Source organism: Ranitomeya variabilis, chromosome 2, assembly GCF_051348905.1.
Source record: "Ranitomeya variabilis isolate aRanVar5 chromosome 2, aRanVar5.hap1, whole genome shotgun sequence".
Classification (NCBI taxonomy): Eukaryota; Metazoa; Chordata; class Amphibia; order Anura; family Dendrobatidae; genus Ranitomeya; species Ranitomeya variabilis.
In genome coordinates, this window is record NC_135233.1 from 149,324,419 (window position 1) to 149,349,207 (window position 24,789).

Here is a 24,789-nt window from a genome sequence, read left to right on the forward strand (position 1 = left end):
GGAGCAGGGCTGTGTGACACGGAGCCGGGCTGTGTTACTACATGGAGCAGGGCTGTGTTACTACATGGAGCAGGGCTGTGTGACACGGAGCCGGGCTGTGTTACTACATGGAGCAGGGCTGTGTGACACGGAGCCGGGCTGTGTTACTACATGGAGCAGGGCTGTGTGACACGGAGCCGGGCTGTTACTACATGGAGCAGGGCTGTGTTACTACATGGAGCAGGGCTGTGTTACTACATGGAGCAGGGCTGTGTTACTACATGGAGCAGGGCTGTGTTACTACACGGAGCAGGGCAGTGTGACACGGAGCCGGGCTGTGTTACTACATGGAGCAGGGCTGTGTTACTACATGGAGCAGGGCTGTGTTACTACATGGAGCCGGGCTGTGTTACTACATGGAGCAGGGCTGTGTTACTACATGGAGCAGGGCTGTGTGACACGGAGCAGGGCTGTGTTACTACATGGAGCCGGGCTGTGTTACTACATGGAGCCGGGCTGTGTTACTACATGGAGCCGGGCTGTGTTACTACATGGAGCAGGGCTGTGTGACACGGAGCAGGGCTGTGTTACTACATGGAGCCGGGCTGTTACTACATGGAGCCGGGCTGTGTTACTACATGGAGCCGGGCTGTGTTACTACATGGAGCAGGGCTGTGTTACTACATGGAGCAGGGCTGTGTGACACGGAGCCGGGCTGTGTTACTACATGGAGCAGGGCAGTGGCATTACACAGAGAAGGGCTGTGTGACACAGAGAAGGGCTGTGGTAACGATAGACGGGGGAGGAGCGCAGGAGCCGCAGGTGACGGAGTGGACATGGCAGGGGTGGGCGGGGAGTCGGAGGGGGCGCGCTCTGCACTGACAGGAGGGCGGGGCGGGTGCACAGGCGGCAGGTGCAGCTCATCACACCGGGGACGCGGAGCTGCAGCGATCACCGCGCACAGGCAGCACCGCCGGCACCTCACTGGAGCAGTGCATTACACGGAGGACAGCGGGGACTGGCGCTAATATGGAGGCAGCAGCGCTGACAAACAGGAAAATGTGACCGTGAGGGAAGGGGAGGGGAGTAGCCGGAGAAGAGAGGAAGGAAGGGGCGGGAAGAGCTGCTGGCGGCAGCGGCTGTCACTTCCAGTGCAGCACAGGCAGGAGACAGGGATCCTCGTACACAAGCACCGAGGCTGGCACCTCTGCCCACTCCCGGGATCTCTACATGACCGGCACCAGTGGATTCTTTCCTCTTCCCGCCAGGCTCCCGGTGTACGGCTCACTCCGGGGTTGTGTCGTGTGGAGAGGCCGATAATCATCAGGAGCAGCCCCCTCCTCACCGTCACACTCAGCACCTGCAGCCCCAGGGCCAGGACCCTCCTGTGTGTGGGGCGCCCATCAGCCACAGCAGCACACCGAGCAGAGGAAGAAGGGAGGAGGAGGAAAGGTGGGGGGTGAGCGGAGAGAGGGATCTGGAGGAGGAGGAGGTGCTGGAACCACAGGCAGAGAAGGGAAGCGGTGACCATGTGGAAATTTAAGGAATTCAGGAAGGTGCTGGACGGGCTGACGGCCGCGTCCTCCTCCTCGTCATCCACTGCTTCCTCCCAGCCCGGGACCAGGGAGGTGGACATCCAGGAGACGCTCCAGTCCGAGCACTTCCAGCTCTGCAAGGTGAATAGTGATGAGCCCCATTTATTGCTGGCATTGTCATCATCTGCAGGAGGCCCTCCCCGTGTCACATCAGCCACGCTGCACTGTCCTCCATCATCATCCTCGGGGTGCCCAGTCAGGAGGCCCCGACAACTGGGTGCCCATTGAGCCGTCCCCCCCCCCCCACAACCCTCTACCTCTAGGTTGCCAGTCAGGACGCACCCTGCCCTTACCTCCAGGTACCCATTGAGCCGTCCCACCTCGGGGTGGCCAGTCAGGATGCTGCCCTCACCTCGGGGTGGCCAGTCAGGATGCTGCCCTCACCTCGGGGTGCCCAGTCAGGATGCTGCCCTCACCTCGGGGTGCCCAGTCAGGATGCTGCCCTCACCTCGGGGTGCCCAGTCAGGATGCTGCCCTCACCTCGGGGTGCCCAGTCAGGATGCTGCCCTCACCTCGGGGTGCCCAGTCAGGATGCTGCCCTCACCTCGGGGTGCCCAGTCAGGATGCTGCCCTCACCTCGGGGTGCCCAGTCAGGATGCTGCCCTCACCTCGGGGTGCCCAGTCAGGATGCTGCCCTCACCTCGGGGTGCCCAGTCAGGATGCTGCCCTCACCTCGGGGTGCCCAGTCAGGATGCTGCCCTCACCTCGGGGTGCCCAGTCAGGATGCTGCCCTCACCTCGGGGTGCCCAGTCAGGATGCTGCCCTCACCTCGGGGTGCCCAGTCAGGATGCTGCCCTCACCTCGGGGTGCCCAGTCAGGATGCTGCCCTCACCTTGGGGTGCCCAGTCAGGATGCTGCTCTCACCTCGGGGGTGCCCAGTCAGGATGCTGCCCCCTTGCCCTCACCTCAGGATGCCCCCCGCCCCCCCACTATTGGGTGCTCAGTCATTGCTCCCCAGACAGCCCACAGCCTGATAGCCAGCCTGTGTCACGGACTCCCCACCACCACCTCTGGGTGCCCATTAAGCCGCCCACCACCTTCACCTCAGGGTGCCCAGTCAGGATGCTGCCCGCACCTCGGGGTGCCCAGTCAGGATGCTGCTTTCACCTCGGGGTGCCCAGTCAGGATGCTGCTCCCTTGCCCTCACCTCGGGATGCCCAGTCAGGATGCCACCCCGCCCCCCTGATAGCCAGCCTGTGTCACGACTCCCCACCACCACCTCTGGGTGCCCATTAAGCCACCCACGCCTTCACCTCGGGGTGCCCAGTCAGGAGCCGCCCAGACCTGAGTGCCCCTTGAGCCCTCCCCCACCCCATCTTGGGATGATCAGTCATGAGGGACCCCACATTGCTCCCCAGATGGCCCACAGCGTGATAGCCAGCCCGTGTATGGTGGCCCCCACATCAGTGGTCAGTGAGGGTATAAGGGGGAAGCTCACTGTATACTTTTGGCGCAGACATATCATTAGTGCAGGTGTAAAGGGGCCACTTCCACCTTCAAAGTGATAAGCAACTTCTTTCACAGACACAAAGAGGTGCGTTATGATAAACCAATATTCCTGCACAGGGGCCTCATTGGACGTCAACCCCTGGATGAGGATGCAGCACACTGTGTATATATGTGTCTGTGATGTGTAATATATATATATATGTGACGCACTCTGCTTGTATGTCTAATATAAAAATATAAATATGTATATTGATTGCATGAGGTGAGCTGTGTGCGTCTGTCTGTAGACACTTGTCTGTCCTGTGTTCTTCGCCCTATATCCAATATCTGATCGTCCTTTGTGGCATTTTGTGCTGGTCTTGTCCTCGGGTGGCTTGAAGGGCATATGGGAAAGCTCTGCACCATTTACAATTCTTTTTGGGCTGTATTTGCTGAGATCAGGCTCCCCCCACCTTGTCAATGCCTCCCCCTCACTCCTCCTCCTCCTGCCAATTTCCCCCTAGTGATGGCCATAATGTCAGCTGTTGTCAGGCTGGCTCTTGTTGATATGTTTAGTCATTGGTCCTCCATCCTCCTGCCAGTCTCAGGACATGTCCTTTCACCCCTTGCCAGGTTGTACCCTGGATTTGTGGTGATGTTGTTCCCAGTCCTCGGATGCTTTCCTGCCAGTTGTGTAGGCAGCTGTAGTAGACGCTTTATCTGGTCTGGTCAGGTATAACGAGGGTGGAGATGGGCATCTGTGCTGGTAGGCCAGGCTGATGGCACAGCTGATATAATGATGGCTTCTGGCTGATGACCTTACGGTGGTTTCTACTGAGGAGACTTGTGAGAGCTGTAATATTGCATGCTGTGGTTGTTTGATACTGATGTATATAGCAGTGAAGCAGATCGGGTCTGGACAGTCTCGAGCCCCTAATGCAATGTGTACACAGCTGATCCTCCAGTGCAGGGCATCTGTCTGTATATCTAATCAATGGACTGACAGATCCGAGGAGCCTGGTAACCAAGGCAGCCATAACATCACGGCTGCCTTTTACAGTTGAGTCATGGTAATGGAGGTCAGTAGATGCATGTCTTCTCCAGCTCCCATTGGGATGCTATAACCATTAACAGCAGCCGTCACCGTGACAAAAGGGGTCATCCATTCTGTAAATGGATGGAGCCGAGGGCTGTCGTAAAGATGTGACAGCCATCACAAGAGCCCCTGTGCTAGCTCTCCTCACAGGTTCCCAGAAAGGCTACCTGGATTCTGCAGGTGCTGCCTGGAGAGAACATAGGGGGTATAGAAATACTCAGTGACTGCCCGGCTTCATTATGTAAACTGCTTACAATGGTAGAGGGAGGGATATACATAATACATGAATTTAGGGCTTTTTTGAGAAGTTAATTCTGTAATATATTTGTTACAATGGCTCCAAGTGAGGCCTGTTGTAATGTTTCAGTACGTCCCTTATTCCTTCAGTGAAAGGCCTGATTAAGATCTGTCTTCTCCTATGTGTTTTATCCATTTTTTTCACAAATAGAAAACGCACCCATCAAAGTCTATGGTCATGTTGTCATCATGTTTTCAGAATGATTGCAAAATAATAAATGGGGACATTTTTTTTTCTTTTTTTCCATCTTATTTGTCGATCAAACTTTCAACTTCAAGTGAATTGATGTAAAAAAAACAAAACAAAAAAAAACAGGTAGCAGTCTCCTCCATGTGACACTGTCACCATGTATGTGATGTGTACGGAGATCTTCACCATCATTGTATGTGTATCGTGCTGTTTATTAATGTCTAATGGGTAGGAGAAGCTAGGTGTTGGTTTCTTTTTGTGCATTATTAAAAGATGTTATTCTGATGGTTAAAACTGACACGTGAACCAAAAATGGATACAAATAAGAACCAGCACACACAAATGTTTACCTTTTTGTGTCCAAAAAAAAAAAATCCTGATGTGAATGACGCCTAATTATAACTTCCAATCCATCAGTGATATAATGAGCACCTTGAGATCGTACTCCCACCATAAAGACGTGTACACCAACTTACTAGACAATCTCCATCCAATTTTAAAAATTGAATACCATGAGTATGCAATAGTGTGTGAACCTATCAAAAATGGCTGCTGTGACTGATCACATCTATGTGTGTGACCAGCGGGGCTAAAATGTCCACTCTTCTGGTTGAGGAGACATAGAAATGTAATATGGTTCATCTTTAGCCAACAGGACTGCTATATCCTGTTTATAATTGTGGCTTTCTTACATTAAAAGTTGATGGCAAATGCAGTGACTGGGCCACACAAATCTAAGACCACCATATACAGCTTCTGGAAAAAATTAAGAGAACGCTGCAAAATGTTCAGTTTGTCTGATTTTTCTCTTTATAGGTTTATTTTTGAGTAAAATGTAAATTGTTCTTTTATTCTATAAACTTCTGACATGTCTCCGAATTTCCAAGCAATATATTTTGTATTTTGTTCTGTCAAAGAAAAGTGGTCAAAATTAAAAAAACAAAAAAAACCCAGTGATTTAAAACCTCCAAATAATGCAAAGAAAACAAGCTCATAATCATTTAGAAACAACAATACTAATGTTTTAACTCAGGAAGAGTTCAGAAATCAATATTTTGTGCAATAACCATGATTTTTAATCACAGCTTTCATGCGTCTTGGCATGCTTTCCACCAGTCTTTCACACTGCTCCTGTGGCAAAAATGTAAGCAGTTCTTCTTTGTTTGATGGCTTGTGACTATCCATCATCCTCTTGATTACATTCCAGAGGTTTTCAATGGTGTTCAGGTCTGGAGATTGGGCTGCCCATGACCGGGTTTTGATGTGGTGGTCTCTTAATTTTTGCCAGAGCTGTATTCATTTATGGAAGTGTCTGGATGTAACCAACTCAGTGTTACTGACCATTTGCAGTTCAGCGGGAGTGTGGATGGTACTTTCAGAATGTAGTCATGTGTACAGTGCACCTATGGATGCTTCTCACAAAAGTAGAATATCATCAAAAAGTTAATTAATTTCAGTTCATCAATGCAAAAAGTGAAACTCATATAAAATATACCGTATTTTTTGGACTATAAGACTCACAGGACCATAAGATGCTCCCAAATTTTGGGATGGAAAAAAGCAGAAAAAAAGATTTTTATAAGATGGGGGTCCGTCTTATTGTATGAATTTAAGGTATGTTACCTGTTGGCCGGCCTTGGTACTGTGGGTTCACAGAAGGCAGGGTCCCTTCCTCAGGAAGCTGGCTGCAGCAGAAGTGGGGCAATGCTGCAGTCCCGGGGTGCGATGCTTCTAGTCCGGTGTCGGCATGGAGCAGGGTCCCTTCCTCAGGATGCCGGTGGCAGAAATGTGGCGATGCCGCGGCCCGGTGTCCACGATGAGCAGAGCCGAGTGCATCTCCGGAGGAAAATGGCCGCCGGAGGCGTAGATTGAGATCTCGGCGGCCATTTTGAGATCACACGTGGCCTCCGGCGGCCATTTTCCTGAAGCCTCTGGCGGCCCACAACTTCAGGAAGATGACCGGTGATGCACTCCGCTCTGCTCACCGTGGACACCGGGCTGTGGCGTCGCCACATTTCTTCTGCCGTGATCCTGTGGAAGGGACCCTGCTCAGGTGCCCTCTCTACCGCCCACCGCCGCAGCATCATCACATTTCTGCCGCCGGCGGTGCCACTGCTACACCACTGCTGCAATCCCCCGGTAAGCCTGTGTTCGCACTATAAGGAAAAAGTGCGTCTTATAGTCCGAAAAATAGGGTAGTCATTAGAAACAGTGATCTATTTCAAGTGTTATTTCTGTTAATGTTGATGATTATGGCTTAATCCAGGACATGGGCTACAAGCGTCACATTTCTTGTGTCAAGCTACTCATGACCAATAGACAACGCCAGAAGTGTCTTACCTGGGCCAAGGAGAAAAAGAACTGGACTGTTACTCAGAGGTCCAAGATGTTTTCAGATGAAAATAAATTTTGTATTTCATTTGAAAATCAAGGTCCCAGAGTCTGGGGGAAGAGTAGAGAGGCACACAATCCAAGCTGCTTGAGGTCTAGTGTGAAGTTTCCACAATCTGTTTTGGTTTCGAGAGCCATGTCGTCTGCTTGTGTAGGTCCACTGTGTTTTATTAAGACTAGTGAGGAGTGAGTATACTCGTTGCTCGTGTGGTCTCCGAGTATTTGTGTGTGCTCGGAGATTTAGTTTTTGTTGTCGCAGCTGCATGATTTGCGGCTGCTAGACAGCTAGACTCAGGCTGGCTAGTAGCCGTAAATCATGCAGTTGCATCAACAAAAACTAAATCTCCGAGCACTCACAAATACTCGAAGACCACCTGAGCAACGAGTATACTCGCTCATCACTTCAAGACCAAAGTCAGCACAGCCATCTACCAGGAAATTTTAGATCACTGCATGCTTCCCTTTGCCGACAAGCTTTTTGGTAATGAGAATTTCATTCTCCAGCAGGACTTGGCACCTGTCCACACTGCCAAAAGTAACAATACCTGATTTAAAAACAACAGTATCACTGTGCTTGATTGGCCAGCAAACTCACCTGACCTTATCCCCATAGAGAATCTATGTGGTATTATCAAGAGGAAGATGAGACATCAGACCCAACAATACAAACGAGCTGAAGTCTGGTATCAAAGCAACCTGGGCTTCCATAACACCTCAGCAGTGCTACAGGCTGATCGCCTCCGTGCCACACCGCATTGATGCAGTAATTGAGGCAAAAGGAGCGCCGTCCAATTATTGAGTGCATTTACTGAATATACATTTCAGTAGGTCAACATTTCTGATTTTAGAATCATTTTTCAGGCTGCTGGTATAAAGTATTCTAATTTACTGAGATAATGACTTTTGGGTTTTCATTGGCTATAAGCCATAATCATCAACATTAACAAAAATTAAGGCTTGAACTCTGTAATGACTCTATATAATGAGTTTCACTTGTATTGAAGAACTGAAATTAACTTTTTGATATTCTAATTTAGTGAGAAGCACTTGTACATGTGTTACACTTATATATGTGATCCCTAACAAAGGGATAAAAGACACCAGAAAAACTCTTGAATAGTGCTTAATAAGAAACCTGCCAACTGCTACTAAATCCACAGGCCGCATGGTTTGGAGTCTGGCTGCATTATTGTATCCATGTATGAAAAACCGAGTTGTGTAGCAAATCCTGACATTTGTGGCCGGTCTACAGTTGTCTCTAGTGTCACACGTTATCGCTCCCTTTGGGACTGTGCACACTGTACCAGCAAAACATTTTTGTATTGGTGGCGTTCACTCTGCTGAACTTTGAACGCTGTAAAGCTCTCATTAATGGGATTTTTTTTCTAGTGGTTATTCTTGAATTTTAATGTGCTTTTTATAAACATCTGTTGTTGAACCAAAAATGCAGCACACCCTTGGAGTCCAAATGTCTCTGAAAATCTGCAATAAGTTGTCACTCCTCGTTGAGCAGAACACACACTAGCATAGATAGGAGGTAGTTATGTGGAGGTGGAGAGCTGCCTGATGAACTCCTGCATCACAATATTGTGTTATCTGATACCTGTACAGCAGTAAATGAGATACTCCAGGAGTAAATGTGTTACAGGCCGACAAAACTGTACATTGTAATTGGATCCATGTGCAGAAAGCAAGCACTAGGGACAGGATACATTTATTTAGACACATGGTAGATGGTAATTTACAGTAGCTGAGTGTCTTGGCTTTGATGCAATGCCCTTATATTTATAGATCACATGACATTTCTAGGGAAATAGTAAGTGAGTAGCTGTTGGTAAGCCGACAGTCATGGGCAAATCATGTGGTATGGTCGTGTTTTGGTGTTTACACTTCCTGGGGAATTGTCCATGCAGATTCAGCTAAATACGTTTCTTTGCATAATTTAGCCAGAGTTGGACATGTTTATTAAATCTTTGTTCTGTTGATCAAAAACTTACTTTTTTAGAAATCCATTTCTATGGATGTTTTTTCATGGATAGAACATGTACCTAGTGATGCCTATGGATCAGTTCTCATGTTAGTTTTTCTTTTCTATATGACTCCACAGATGGGCCTTTAATTGTGATATTTTTTATTATTTATGTGATGCACATTAAATCATTGATTCAGTCATATGTGTGTTCTCACCCCATTCCTTTTTCTTTGTGGGGCTACAGTCACTTAGTGTAGTATGTAGTGTCACTAGTATCTCTGACGGCATTCAGCCTCACAATACTTTCTGCAGGCTTATATTTGTAGTAAGCATTTTGGTTCTTCGTATTCCCCCCCCATTGTTCCTGGATTTGGCCGATTACTTGAATTCTCCATTGTTTTGTCTGTCGAGTCTCTTTCCATCTCTATTCCCTTTTCTTGTGTTTCCATTTGCGTCCAGACGCTTTACTGTATCCTCTTCTTTAATGGACTGCAGTTTTCATTCAGTGCACCAGATATTTCTGAGAACGAGGGAGGGAGCAGCTCCAAATCTGCAGCCAAGTGGATGTTGATCCTTTCATTGTTGATTTTTATTTTTTTTTTCCCTCTAATGAAATAGCTTTGTGAAATAAACTGCCTAATGTAGATCTCCTGTAAGGTTAGATGTTGTCCAGTAGCTCTGTATCCAGGCATAATATGATTTGGTTCTGGGCATGTTAGAGCTGCCTGCGTGTTTACCAGATTTAATAATAATCATAGATGGTAGTGCTTTGTGCCTGTGCTTGTTACAGTATCCGTATTGTAAGATGCATGTGTTACTGTACTTCAGGTTACAATGAGTCCTAAATTACTGATGCAGTTAAATTCACACAGCCCTTTAAGGGTAAGTTCACGCAGGGCGTTTTTTCTGCAGCAAAACCTGATCATCTTGGCAGGAAAGAAGCTGCGTCAAAAACGCAGGTTTAGGTGCGTATTTGGTGTGTTTTTTTTAGTGTCTTTTTTTTTTTCCTTTGTCCATGCTAATGTCCTTGATTCTTCAGCAGCAAAAGCGCAGCAAATAATGATACCTGCATTTTTGCAACACCCATTCAAGTCAGTGGGTGAATAACGCTGAAAAACTCTGAAAGAAGTGACATGCTCTATGTCCAAAAAACGCAGCAAAGAACAAAATACTGATCACACAAAAAAAACAATGTGTGCATGAGATTTCTGAAATCTCATAGGCTTTGCTGGTACTGTAAAAAGCAGCTGAAAATTGGCTTAAAAATACAGCAAAAATGCCCTGTGTGAACTTACCCCAAAGGTGATGTTTCATCAGAAAATGACTGGTTAAATTCGAATTTTATGTTAATCCTATTTTTTTTCCTTCAAAATGTTCATCACTACATACCGTATATACTCGAGTATAAGCCGAGATTTTCAGCCCAAATTTTTGGGCTGAAAGTGCCCCTCTCGGCTTATACTCGAGTCATGGTCTGTGGCAGGGTCGGCGGGTGCGGGGGAGAGGGCGCTGAGGCATACTTACCTAGTCCCGGCGCTCCTGACGCTCCCCCTGCCCATCACACTGTCTTCGGTTGCCGCAGCTCTTCCCCTGTACAGCGGTCACGTGGGACCGCTCATTAAACTTATGAATATGGACTCCACTCCCATATTGCAGCAGCAGCACCAGCGTTATATATGGCACAGATTTATGTGGAGCATCTATGGGGCCAAACTGAACGCTGCAGAGCATATAGGGCACAGCTATATAAGGAGCATCTATGGGGCCAAACTGAACGCTGCAGAGCATATAGGGCACAGCTTTATATGGAGCATCTATGGGGCCAAACTGAACGCTGCAGAGCATATAGGGCACAGCTATATAAGGAGCATCTATGGGGCCAAACTGAACGCTGCAGAGCATATAGGGCACAGCTATATAAGGAGCATCTATGGGGCCATACTGAACGGTGCAGAGCATATAGGGCACAGCTTTATAATGAGCATCTATGGGGCCATAATGAACTGTGCAGAGCATTGTATATGTGGCACAGCTTTATATGGAGCATCTATGGGGCCATAATGAACGGTGCAGAGCATTCTATACGGCACAGCTATATATGGATAATATATGGGGCAATAATCAATGGTATGGAGCATTATATATGGCACAGCTTTATATGGGGCAATAATGAATGGTATGGAGCATCTATTTTTATTTTTGAAATTCACCGGTAGCTGCTGCATTTTCCACCCTAGGCTTATACTCGAGTCAATAAGTTTTTCCATTTTTTTGTGGCAAAATTAGGGGGGTCGGCTTATACTCGGGTCGGCTTATACTCGAGTATATACGGTAATAATTAATGCAAAAACAAACAAACAAACAAAAAAAATTCCTTTACCTCCCCCCTCATGAAATCTTGCATTTTCACACTGGCTTTTGAGTCAAATATTAGACTCCGTCTTGCAGCAGCAATAGGCTGACACTGACTCCTGTCGACTTCTATAGAAGTAATTTCTGAGAATGTTGACCTGTATATAAAAGGGTCTTCTGCAATTGTAATTCTGTCTGTGATGGTAATGCTGAAAAGTTATCTGTACAAAACAGGAAGTATGAGTCTATTGTGAAAACCTCACAACTTTTTTAATTTTTTTTTATACTGATATGAAAAGTTTGGAGTTTAAAAAAAAGAAAAAAGTGAAAAAAGTATCATTAGAAACCCAATTTAATAATTTCTAATTACAGAATCACTTTAAGGGAGTGTTAGAATTCTTATTTATATTGGCGTGAATTAATCTAGTTTGCGGTGATCGGGAGGCATTGATGTCTGTCCTACGTTTGCAGCAAGTCTGTCTTTGTACACATGGATCCAGAATATGGCATCGTTAAAAAGCTGTCCATTTATACTGTCTTCACATGCCTACAGCCCCACAGGAGGGTTTTTTCTTTTTTAACAGATTCATTGTGAATTCAAGTGTGCAGGAAAAATCAGTGCATGTCATATTAGAGGTTTTTCCACCTAGAAATATTGCTTTTAGTGGAGAAGATGGTACCTCATGGAATACTCATGAGTCTGTAATAAAGATCTAAGTGATCTTAGCCAGAGGAAAAGCTGGTAATTTTCAGATACATTTGTTGCATAGTGTAAACACTGAATGAAAGGAGCTGTCTGGCATCTGGGACAGTTGTGAACGGTCAGTAAATCTGCCTTTTTTCTCCTAAGTGAAATGAAGATGAGGATGACCTTTAAATGTAGCTGTTGGCTCAACAGTATAAACATTGGGGACCGCGCAGGATGGTTAGTAACAGTAAGGTAGCTGGGGGGGGGGGTGGACTTTTTTTTTTTTTTTTTTTTTAATTAAAGGGAATCTGCCACCTGATTTTAGGCCTATAAGCTAAGGCCACCGGCATCAGGGGCTTATCTAGAGCATTCTGTAATGCTGTAGATAAGCCCCCGATGTATCCTGAAAGGTAAGAAAAACAGGTTAGATTATACTCACCCAGGGGCGGTCCCGCTGCTGTCCGGACCGATAGGCGTCGCGGTCCAGGGCCTCCTAGCTTCATACGATGACGTCCTCTTGTCTTCCTGCTCCGACGCAAGCGTACTTTGTCTGGGCCTGTTGAGGGCAGAGCAAAATACTGCAGTGCGCAGGCTCGGGCCTCTCTGACCTTTCCCTGACCGCAGTGGGACCGACCACCCCCCCCCCCCCCAGGTGAGTATAATCTAACTTGTTTTTCATCTTTTTCAGGTTACATCGGGGGCTTATCTACAGCATTACAGAATGCTGGAGATAAGTCCCTGATGGCGGTGGCTACAGCTTATAGGCCTAAAATGGGGTGACAGATTCCCTTTAAGGTGACACTTCTTCAGTTTTACATTTACGGTACTTGTATTTAGGATCTGGATACCAGGTATGTGCTGTTTGCAGGTGTAAATATGTATTGTGGGTTAATTATAACACAAAAAATAAATGTATTATATTTCTTTTCTCTAAGGCCGGGGTCACACTAGCGATGAATGTGGATGAGTGCTGTGCAATAAAACATCGCATAGCACTCGGACCACTGTTATTCTATGGGGCAGCTCAAATCGGAGTCTCGGCTCACTCGCACCCATATAAGCCTATGGGTGCGACAACGCACATCACTCAGATAACACCTTATCCGGGCACGTTCGCTCATCACTACTGTTAATCAATGAGTAGTGCTGCCCTCTGGACTCCTCCTAGGCACATACCATACACAGCTGGGATTTAAATAGAAAAATAAGTTATACAGAATATTTTTCAACAAATTGATATATCAATCTGTTCATCTCTTCTCGCTCTGTATCCTGGTGCCTACAGATTGGATATTTAACGCTGCCAGGTTCCATTAGACGTTTAGTGCTGGATCTTGAATCCTTTCCATGTGACCACAATGTATTAACATGTAGGGTAATTATATAATATGAGTTTTGCAAGATGCTAACATTTCTCATGTTTTCTTTGTCATTAGACGGTTCGCCATGGATTTCCCTTTGAGCCGTCCTCAATGGCATTTGATCCAGTGCAGAAGATTCTTGCAATTGGCACAAATCATGGAGCTGTAAGGCTGTATCCTTTTTATTTCTTATCTAAAGCCGCAACAGATAATGTCAGGAAGAGGACAGACACGGATCTCATTGGTAACAGGTACTTTGTGTCAGAGAATATCATGCCAAATGAAACTTTTACTTTTCTATTTTTTTTTATTTTACAGGGAAATGTTTTAGCAGGCAAAGTAATCTAAGTGCACTAGGATGTAGGAGCAGAGATCCTGCGTCCATTACTAGACCCTTTATTTTTCTGTTTCAATACAATTAGAGTTTTATCAGCAGTAGAATATCACAACTGACCTTGTCTCCTATTCAAGCAATGCCCCCAGCACTGATCAACAGCTTTGTCAGTATACGGTATACACAGCTGCCAGTCAGTCATGTGGGCGGGGCTATACAGGGATCAACATTCTGAGCTCTGCTAGATCTGCTTCAGAGAGAACTGATACATTGCTGGAATCGGGGTCTCTGTCCCTAAATTATGCTGCTGTTAGATTACATAGCAAAAACCTGCTGATGGATTTCTTATAATATATTGGTTTATTAAGCTATCCAATGTAACTAAGATAAATTGTTGTACTCTTTACAATTGCATTGATGCTGTGTGAATTATTTGGGGAAAAATTCTATAAAATTTTTATTTTTTATATTGCTTTAACTTTATGAAAAGTTTCCCTTCCTAAGTCAGAGTAGGGGACTGCAAGCATTATTATTGCATACATAATATCAATCACAGCCAGGCTCCTGTGAGCACAGCACAAATATACAGGCAATCACAATGATATGAGTAGGTGTCAGTCTGTGTAGGGCAATTCATCATATGCAGATATGTCTTGGTGCCTTCTTGAGTCTTTAATGTATGTACTTGTTTATTATTTTTTAAGTGGAGCATGCACAAAGATAAAACAAGAACGCATTCATCTGCACTTGTATCCAGGCAACCAAATCAATGCTCCTGATGTCTCTCGTGCTGTGCTATCATTACTCAGTGCTGTAAAGGTGCCTGAATGACCCGCCTGGGAGAGGATATCCAGAAAATTCTGATGAAAAGCATTTTTCAAACAAAAGCAATGCAGTGGGCCATGGAGATATAGATATATTTATTTATTTATATATATTTTTTTGTCATAAAATGTGTATATATTATGCTTTTTGGTGTGTTGTGTGGCATTTTATAATATTTGTTTGTGCAATCCAATAATATAAATCTGATCTGTCATCAGGCAGTGCTAAGGCGGCATAGTATTGGCACAGTACCGCTTGTTGTTATAGGTTGTGCCTCTGTTTTTCATAGAGCTCTAAAGAGTGTGAGTGTATGTATGTGCAGGTTTTGTTTATTTTACCATTTATTCTTATATGATCATGTGGTTGAACCTACCGTTCTTTTAGAAAAGAGTTAAAAAAAAAAAAAAAAAAAAGTCCAAATACTAGAGCTGTAAATTCTAGGCTTGTAAAGTTTTACTTGCAATGTGGGTACAAAATGTAAAACTTAAGAGACACTGGAGTATCTTAACCCCTTGCCAACATGTATTGAGCCCCCCTCTTTAGTGGTGCTGGTCCTGTTATATAGCAGCGTTCAGAGCTGGCTCCAGTTGCTGCTGTTGGCTTCAAGGAGAGTGGTTTCACCATATCCTTCAGGTGTTATTGTAAAGGCTAATGGTCTTGCCACAGATCATAACCTCTGCTTTGCAATCTGAGAAAATTCATAGCCTGAATAGATAAGCTGTATGTCAAATCTGTAGTGCTGCTCAGTTTTATCTGCAGCTTTGGTAAAAATCTCCAATGGTACTGAAAAATGGAGCAGCTGAATGTCTGCTGAATGTTCCACCTATTTGGCATAGCTTAAATGTATTATATAGTTAGAATTGTGACTAACTAAAGTTAGCCATGCTTGGATGCTTGGTTTGAATGTCCTTGTTTGAGAGGTATTACTGGTTTATTACTCAGAAGGGTTTTATTAGAAAATATCCTAGTTTTTCAAGTAATATGAGGCCCCAAAGGGGTTACCGTGACTAGTTTTTATATGGGTTTAGAAAAAAAAAATCAGTTGCTAACTACTTGCCTGTTCTACCCAGCTCTGGCTCAGAGTGGTTATGGACCGCTCCTGCTGGCGATTCTGCTACTTCATGTCAACAGAGTAGCTCTTCCAGGATTGTTTGTCTAGAATGTGTGACTGCAGATGTCATGCTGATTGACAGCCGGCCTCCTGCAGTTGTGTTAACCAGCATGACATCAGTAGTCCTACCTTGTCAACAGAGAAGAGAAGCAGCTGCTCTGTTGACATGACATCAGCAGAAGCCGTACAGTCGCCAGTCGTTTGCAACTACCTGCTTGTTAGTTCTTAATCCCATAGTAAAAAAAACAAAAAAAAAGTCCCGGATAACCCTTTAAGCCCCCAAAACACTTCAGATAGCTTCTGGCCATATGGTTGGAAGTCAACAATCTTGCCTGACTTTCCTATATACAGCAGCACTCTGTTTGGCCAAGTGCCCCTGAGTTCTCTATATGCGGGGCATTACCAAACATCTCTGGCGGCAACTTATCTCTGGAGAACAAAAGGATTGCCAGTCCGAAATTGGACGTAACGTATCATATGTTGGGGGGCTCCCATACACATTATTTTTGTTACTTTTGGCTGAATCTGTCGATATTGGTAGTTTCAACAGACGTTGGTCTGTTTGTGGGGGGCTTTACGGAGCTTTCAGCATAATACCTGAACAGTTATTTTAAGTACTTTCTGATGAGCACTTTATCATAGAAGTTATGCTTGTTTTTTATTGTATTTCGCGTGATGTGTTGGTTAACTAATCTAAATAGTTACGGTAATTTCACTTTTAAAAGTGTTTTCTACTACTGCTTTTGATTACCTATCCTATCTAGATTACCTTTCCTTTTGTATATAGTTAATAGTGATGAGCGAACGTGCTCTGATAACGCGATATTCGAGTATCTTGGATGTGCTTAGATAACATATTGAGTTCCTGCGGCTGCATGTTTTGTGGCGGTAAACAGTGGCAACATATACAAGGATTGCCTACCAAACACGTTATCCGAGCACGTTCGCTCATCACTAATAGTCAGTATCAGACATTTGGGGATCTGACCGACTTATCAGTTCAGCCAGTGGCTGGATGTAATCGGTGTACAGACTGGAATACCACAGCTGTCACACTTTTCAATGGCCGCTACCAGAGAGGGTAATAGCTGTTTGTTAGGAATACCAAATGTTACAAGTTCTATCTGATATTGTTGACCCATCCAAAGGACACTGTGTCAGTGGACAATCCTTTTAAGTTGAGGTTAAGGCTGAGCGATTTTTCTGTAGTAGCAGCAATTTAACAACTCTGTAGTGAAAATGTTGTATTTTGTGGTCTGCTCGGTAAGGCTACTTTCACACTAGCGTCGTGCACTGCACGTCGCTATGCGTCGTTTTGTAGAAAAAACGCATCCTGCAAAAGTGCTTGCAGGATGCGTTTTTTCTCCATTGACTTGCATTAGCGACGCAGTGCGACGCATTGCCACACGTCGCAACCGTCGTGCGACGGTTGCGTTGGACCATCGCCATCAAAAAACGTTGCATGTAACGTTTTTTGGTGCGTCGTGTCCAGCATTTCCGACTGCGCATGCGCGGCCGGAACCCCGCCCCCTCCTCCCCGCACCTCACAATGGGGCAGCGGATGCGTTAAAAAACAGCATCCGCTGCCCCCGTTGTGCGGCGCTTCCACAGTATGCGTCGGTGCCCTGCGACGTCGCATTGCGACGTGCAGTGCACGACGCTAATGTGAAAGTAGCCTAAGGTAGGTGTTGGAATAGTGTCAACTTATTCCATATACCGTAGTCTCATGTTGTATTAATGCAAATAACTGTAGGCAACGTGATTTTCCAACATATCATATTCAGGTAAAATTTTTCACTGATATAATATTTGTGCTTAAGTAATAAGGACCGTTATCACTAGGCAAGTTTCTTTTTCTTGACTGATGTGATTCAAAGGATTACGCAGGTTTTGGCTTAAGTATTTCAATACATTGATTACACGGTGTGTAGCCTACGCAGATCTTTCTTGTAGGGCTCTAATTGACATCACGACTAAACCTTCCATCAGACGTATACATTGACAGTATTGACCAACCAAAGGCCCTGATGCTTTCCACTGAAAAGCTTAGACCGTAATGGTTTTCCTGTACAGTACAAAATAATTGTACAGATTTATATCAGTTTAATGGTGGCCGAAGGGGCAGACTTTAAACCATTGGGTAATTGGAGACCTAAGGACACATTTGATATGAACCTGTGCTGAAATGTAGTGCTGTAACATGAAGTGAACAAAGCCTTCGCTGTGCCTGGACACATTTTAACCAGAACTTTATAAATACCCTATTAAATGCAATCTGTCACCAGGTTTTTGCCATTTTGTTCTTGGAGCAGCATAATGTAGAGATGAAGACCCCCAATTCCAACAGTTTGTCAATTTCTAGGTGGATTGCGGTAGCTTTGCTAAAATTACTATACAGCATCAGATTTCCTAGAAGACCTGCTGCTGTGTACACTGTGTTCCAAATTATTATGCAAATAATATTTCCTCATATTTTCTCTAAATTACCTATCTGAATTGCAGTCATTGTTATTTTCCAGTCATCTACTATTCTAGTATAATTGCAATGTTTTGGAACAAACTGCCTATGAAAACTGTATCTTTTAAAAAAAAAATAAACACTCAAAATGCATGTTCCAAATTATTATGCACAGCAGAGTTTTCAACCTTTTTTTAAATTTTGAATAAAAAAAATGGTCAATTGTGAAGTTATAAGCATTATCAGCTTATTACAAAATGAAATCAAACAGTTTTCAAGTGAAAACTTTATTCTAGGTGATGTTACATTTGCGCATAGGACCCCTTGTCCTTGACTCTCTCGTCCATTGAATTTGTCAGTTTTTGGATGGTTTCTGCTTCAATTATTTTGCATGTGGACAGAATACCCTCCCAGAGCTGTTACTTAGATGTGAACTGCCTCCCGCCATCATAGACACTCGTTTTGATGATGCTCCAGAGGTTCTCAATGGGGTTGAGGTCAGGGGAAGATGGTGGCCACACCATAAGTTTGTCCTCTTTTATGCCCATAGCAGCCAGAGATGCAGATGTGTTTTTGCAGCATGAGACGGTGCATTATCATGCATGAAAATGATCTTGCTGCGGAAAGCATGGTTCTTCCTCTTGAACCATGGCAGGTTGTTTTAGAAACTCCACATAGATTATGGAGTTCATCTTTACCCCTTCAGGGATCATAAAGGGGCCGTCAATCTCTCTCCCCATGATTCCAGCCCAAAACATTACTCCACCTCCTCCTTGTTGGCGCCTTAGCTGTGTTTTCATGGAGTGTCCATCAACCAGCCATCCTCCACTCCATCCATCTGGACCATCGAGCGTTGCACGGCACTCATTGGTGAAAAAAAACAGTTTAGAAGTCAGTCTTCATGTATCGTTTGGCCCACTGGAGCCGTTTCTGCTTGTTGCAGTGGATAGAGGTGGTCAACAGGATGGCTTACGCACAGCTGCAAACCTCTGAAGGACCCTGCATCTTGTTGTTCTGGGGACGTTGGAGGCACCAGCAGCTTCAAAAACTTGTCTGCTGCTATGACAAGGCATTTTTGCAGCTGCTCTTTTAACCTTACGCAATTGCCTGTTGGAAAGAGTCCTCAATTTTTCCTTATCAGCACACACACGTGTGTGCTGGGAAACAGCTACATACTTCTTGATTGTGCGATGATCACGATGAAGTGTCTTGGCAATGTTGATTGTAGTCATGCCTTGACCTAAATACTCCACAATTTGTTGCTTCTCAGCAGCCGACACATCCTTTTTCTTTCCCATTTTGTCAAAAAATGTAGGCTGCTTAATAATGTGGAACAGCCTTCTTAAGTAGTCTTGCCTTTATTTGGACACACCTGCCAAACTAATTTTCACAGGTATCTGCAATTGCTTTCAGTGATATAAAGAGCCCTGACACACATCACCAGCAATGAGTGTAAATGACAAACAAAAAAATTCTAACCTTATCACTCCTAAACTCTTTGTGCATAATAATTTGGAACACAGTGTAGACTGCCATATTGATGAGCGGTGTGTAATCACACTCCCCCTATCTGTGTCTGTGAGAAACTCCAGCGTTATATAGAGCTCACTTCTCTACCTTGCTTCATCTAAGGTAACAGATCTGATTGCTGAAAGATTTGGGAAAATAACTGTTAGGTCTATGGTCAACAGGACAATTTGATGTTGGGTCCACAAGAGCAGGTCTAGTAGAATGACTTGAGTTGGCGGTGGTTTTGATGATTGGAGGTGTTGATTTGATTAACTGTATTGTGATTTTATAGAAAGCCAGTTGACTTAACGGGATCCTAAAAACAGGCCAGATCCAAACTTGAGCGTTAGTCAGGCAATAACTTGCAATCCGAGGTCTTCAAGGCAATAAAACTATTAAACAACCTATGTTCTTCCAAAATGTCTCCTAATGGAAGGCATAATTCTTATCTGGTCTCCATTCATGAATGTGTGTAATCAATGCCCCTCTGTACCTCTGCTTGCTGATCTGATGAAGAAAATTGTAAGCAGAAATATCAGCAGCTTCCTTTGTTCCATTATTTTTTTTTTTGTTTGCAATATGTCCTCTTAATGTATAGCCAAGTTTTACGTTTTCAGCATACTGTACATGTGGTCTGTAGATTTATTTTTCTAATTTTCCCTTCATCAGTGTACCATTGGCAGTATTTCCGGATGGCACCATAATGACTAGCTGTGTAAGGAGGCCGGTTAGCGGAACTGTGACTGAACCTGATTGTGCCGCATGTGAAGGAGAAGATGCTCAGCTGATTAAGAATTCAGTGACAGCTGTGGCTTTGCTTTATGTATAGGAAACTTGGTGATCTGATCCATTTCTGTAACAGGAGGAAGTGGAACTCTTTCTTTTTTGCATATCAATCTGTGCAAATTGTGGTCTGTTTCAAGCTGCATTTGGCATCAGTCTGTTATTGAATAAGGACATAATTGTGGGTAGTTTCTTATATATTTTTTTGCAGTTTCCATTGGATTTTACATACATGCACATAATCTTTATAATGAATTTTAGCTCGTATTCTAAAAAAAATACTTTAATGACCCTACATAGATCAGACTTTGGCCATATGGTATGTGTAAATATATAGTATGTGGCTCTTATGACTTGTGACTATGGATGACTCATGTATGCTGGTCAGGCCGCAAAAAGTCACACTTCATTCTGATTGCCGCTGCTGGTTTTTGTTGTTCTTTCATTAACAATAGCACTTCCACTTATTATTATTATTATTATTATTATTATTATTATTTATTTAGCGCCATTAATTCCATGGTGCTGTACATGAGAAGCGGTTACATCAAAATGCAAATATCACGTACAGTAGACAAACTAACAATGACAGACTGATACAGAGGGGCGAGGACCCTGCCCTTGCAAGTTTTCATTCATATATTTTATTTCCCTGTTTATATAATACAAAGACAATTTTACTGCGGCGAGACACCTTGGTAAGGAAAATCTCATGCCTTCAGGCTACATTAGTAGCATTTTCTGGGATTTGTCACCTTTTCTTTTTTGCACACTTAGCAAGAACCTATGTAATTTACATTACTTAGTATTTTCACATAGTAGCGCACGTGCCATGCTAAAAGGCAATGAACACCATTGTTACACAGCATTCAAAGGAAAAAATAAAGCCCCGAGGCCAGAAGTCGGCAACATTCTCACTGTGCCATGCAATATTAGTCATATAGCGCAAACTGTTGGGGGAGTTGCACCTGACAATAGTGTGCCAGCTGTCTGCATGGGATATGTTGGCAGTCGTCTTACTCTGAGGCTGCAATTTCCTACATTTTATTGGACACCTAAAAGACATCATTATCATCATAATAATTAATTTAAATGCCATAATGTTTTAAATGGACTTTGTCGCCAGGGCAGACCAGGATCATGTATGCCTTAAATGTGTTTAGCAGCAAAGAAAGTCCAGCCTTGATGCCCGGGTCTCTTCACATGTTATTAGCCTACCCTCAAGTTACAATTCCTCAGTCAACACCTTGGCATCTCTTATTAAACTTTTATAGGGGGTTTCTGTTTTTCCTTCCCTCTGCTTGACTTGCTCTCCCCGGGTCCAGTGATGAATCTCCGCTGCTGCTCCCAGTGTCTTGGTGCAGCCAGTAACTGAGCTCAGGGGCCCGTGCTGTCGACTAGAGCAGAGCCACTGTGCGCAATAGCAGACACTAACAGACATTGTGCGCAGCGGTGGAGACTCTGCGCTGGATCTAGGGATGATGAATAAAGTGTAGACTCGCTAGTTGGGAGAGAGGGGTTTTCTGAAACTGGAAAATCCGTTTTAAACCCTGTGATCTGAGTCTCCACTCCTTTTATTTACTAGTCCTAACAAATGTAAAATCCTATAATTTCCTTAATAAAAAAAATAAAATTCAATGTTGTAATTCGTGCTCTGTTATATGGCAGCCCGGACAGTGCTGTGACAGTGACAGTGATGTGTTACTAGTTAAGGTTGCACCGCTAGTGTTACTAGTTAAGGTTGCACCGCTAATTAAACAATCCGCCTGTCCAATCACTGTAGCCATCGTCAGGCGGAAGTGGTCACGTGCCCAAACACAATCACCATGAAAATGGCAACATCTAGTTTAACCATAAATTTACCATAAGAATTACAGGCTAATGGCACAATGGAGAACTATCAAAGAATGTACTCCAAAATGATTTATTGTGGTTTCCAGTAAAACCGATAAATAAGTGGTGACTGATTCTCTGGATTCCCACCAAAAATCTAAAATCACAGCAGTAACTGAGGTTTGATTCTTCTCCTAATTCAAAATGAAAGCTTAATGCAGCAGCCAGGGTCATCTCCCTGGCTAATCGGTGCTCAGACGCGTCCGCTCTTCGCCAGTCGTTACACTGGCTGCAAATTCAATATAGGATCCATTTCAAAGTACTTGTTCTCACTCACCAAGCTCTTCACAGTGCGGCACCCCCTTATATCTCCTCCCTTATTTCTGTCTATCGGCCTAGCTGAACACTGCGCTGTGCAAATGACTTTCAACTAACCTCTGCACTAATCCGTACCTCCCACTTCCGACTCCTAGACTTCTCCCGTGCTGCGCCAAGCCTCTGGAATGCTCTACCCCAAGATATTAGGACCATTCACAATTTGCATAGTTTTAGGCGCACCCTCAAAACATATTTGTTCAGAGCGGCCTATCACGTTCACTAATCTAAGTAATTTTGTGTGTAAGGGTGCGTGTGTAGCCCATTCACTATCTCCACCTATCCCCCCACCCCCTGAAAATGGCTGGACCTTCACTGTAAATACATCATTGTAAATACACACCTGTACCTTGTATCTCCCCCACCTCATTGTAGACTGTAAGCTCTCACGAGCAATGATTCTATTGTTAATGTTGTTACTTATGACTTGTGTTTTGAAACTGTTAAACTGTAAAGCGCTGCGGAATATGTTGGCGCTATATAAATAAAGATTATTATTATTATTATACGGCTGCATACAAAGATGTGAACCGTCCCAAAACAGAGACTATTCGATAAAGCTGTAAATATTGACTTTTATGTTTTTTTGTCTCTGACAGTGTTTATTAGTTGGGTAAAAATATTGGTTGCGATTATGGTTCTTACAAGTTTCTTATTTGGACTAGATACCCAGGACCACTTAGGGCAGTGACTTATGGATATAATCTGATTTTGTAAAGATTTTTCTTTTTTACATGCATCGTGTTCTGTTTGCTGCCCCATTCATCAATGAGATCAAAAACACAAATCTGTACTAAAACTTTTTTTTTTCTGCCTAGGGTTTCGATGTTATCATGTGGCACTGCACACACATAGCTCACGTGATTGTTTGGAGCCCAGTAATTGTGAAAGCCTGGAATTAATGATTATATATATATATATATATATATATATATATATATATATATATATATATATATATATATATATATATATATATATATATATATATATATATATATATTTATTTTATTTTTTATTTTTTTCCCACAAACCTTCTCTTAATTATAATCAAATTGTTATCATGCATTTGTTTTCTCCTGTAGACCTTCCTGAAACGCTGCACAGTTTTGTGCTGTAGACTTCTTCATAATTGACAATATAACAGGCGTGATCAGTGTTTGCCATATGCATTCTGCAGCCCGGCCGCTGCCAGCACAGATGACACTTCCCACTCCTGTCCTTTAGCTTAGTGATGGATTTCCTTTCCTGCAGGGTAGACTGTTCTGATAGAAATATCCTTTGGATCCTAACCAATGACTTTCACAATTTGATTTATCATTGGTGTTTTTCAGTTGAAGAATCCTTCATACAGCAGTACTATCTGTTATGCTCCCACATATTTAAAAAAAATTAGTTTTCTGTTCTACTTTTTTATTTTTTTAACGTCTTTTGGTTTAGGTTTACATGCTATTTTTCTCTGTTTTCTTCCTGCTAATTTGCATCTGTAGCACCTTTTCTAGATGTCTTTGCTTCCCTATAGTGATTGAAATGTTCTACCCTTCGGGGAACATGCCAAAAATTTATTTTTCATAGCACTGTTCAACACAAATTATTCCAAAGTTTCTCCTAATTAGTGGAAAACAAAACTGCACTTGGATGGCAGTCGTGTACTGCTTGTGTGTGGGTTGTTTTTTACCTCCGCATATCTTTTTCTCTTTATTTCTGCAGCCTGTTGGTCAGCAAAAACAATCTGAAAACATAATTTTGACTAGCTGTTACTGCTAATACATGTTTCGATACAAATAATCAAAACCATTTAATTTACTGTTACTAAAAAGCAGTAAATAATACTTCCCTTTTAAGGGTACGTGCCGATGATCAGTAAACGCTTCTGGTTTGACGATGGTTACCGTATTTTTCGGCCTATAAGACGCACCGTCCTATAAGATGCACCCCAAATTTGGGGTGAAAAATGCAGAAAAAAAGATTTTTTTATAAGATGGGGGTCCGTCTTATTGTCTGAATTTAAGATCTCTTACCTGAGGGCAGGCAGTGGCAGAGCAGGGTCACAGGAGGCATGGTGGTGGCAGAGGTGAGGTGATGCTGAGGTGCGGTGGGCGGAACGGCGTGCACCTGAGCAGGGTCCCATCCTGCTTAGGTGGGCGATGCCATGGCCTGGTGTCCATGGGGAGGTTGCTGTGGCGGTGGCAGACGTGTGGTCACTTCCTCA

The 24,789-nt window shown here is 43.8% G+C and overlaps 1 protein-coding gene across 6 annotated transcripts in view; it reads left to right on the forward strand.

The window, feature by feature from the left end:
- The first annotated feature begins 847 nt into the window (after window positions 1-847).
- STXBP5 (syntaxin binding protein 5) overlaps window positions 848-24,789 on the forward strand; it is a 533,536-nt gene continuing 509,594 nt past the window's right edge. For 5 of the 6 annotated variants that reach the window (XM_077283076.1, XM_077283078.1, XM_077283079.1 and 2 more), the window contains exons 1-2: window positions 860-1,655; window positions 13,425-13,522. In XM_077283076.1, the coding sequence (XP_077139191.1) occupies window positions 1,509-1,655; window positions 13,425-13,522 (245 nt within the window). In that variant the 5' untranslated portion in view covers window positions 860-1,508. Of the gene's footprint in view, window positions 1,656-13,424; window positions 13,523-24,789 lie in introns of all 6 variants that reach the window. The other variant, XM_077283080.1, reaches the window with a different exon arrangement.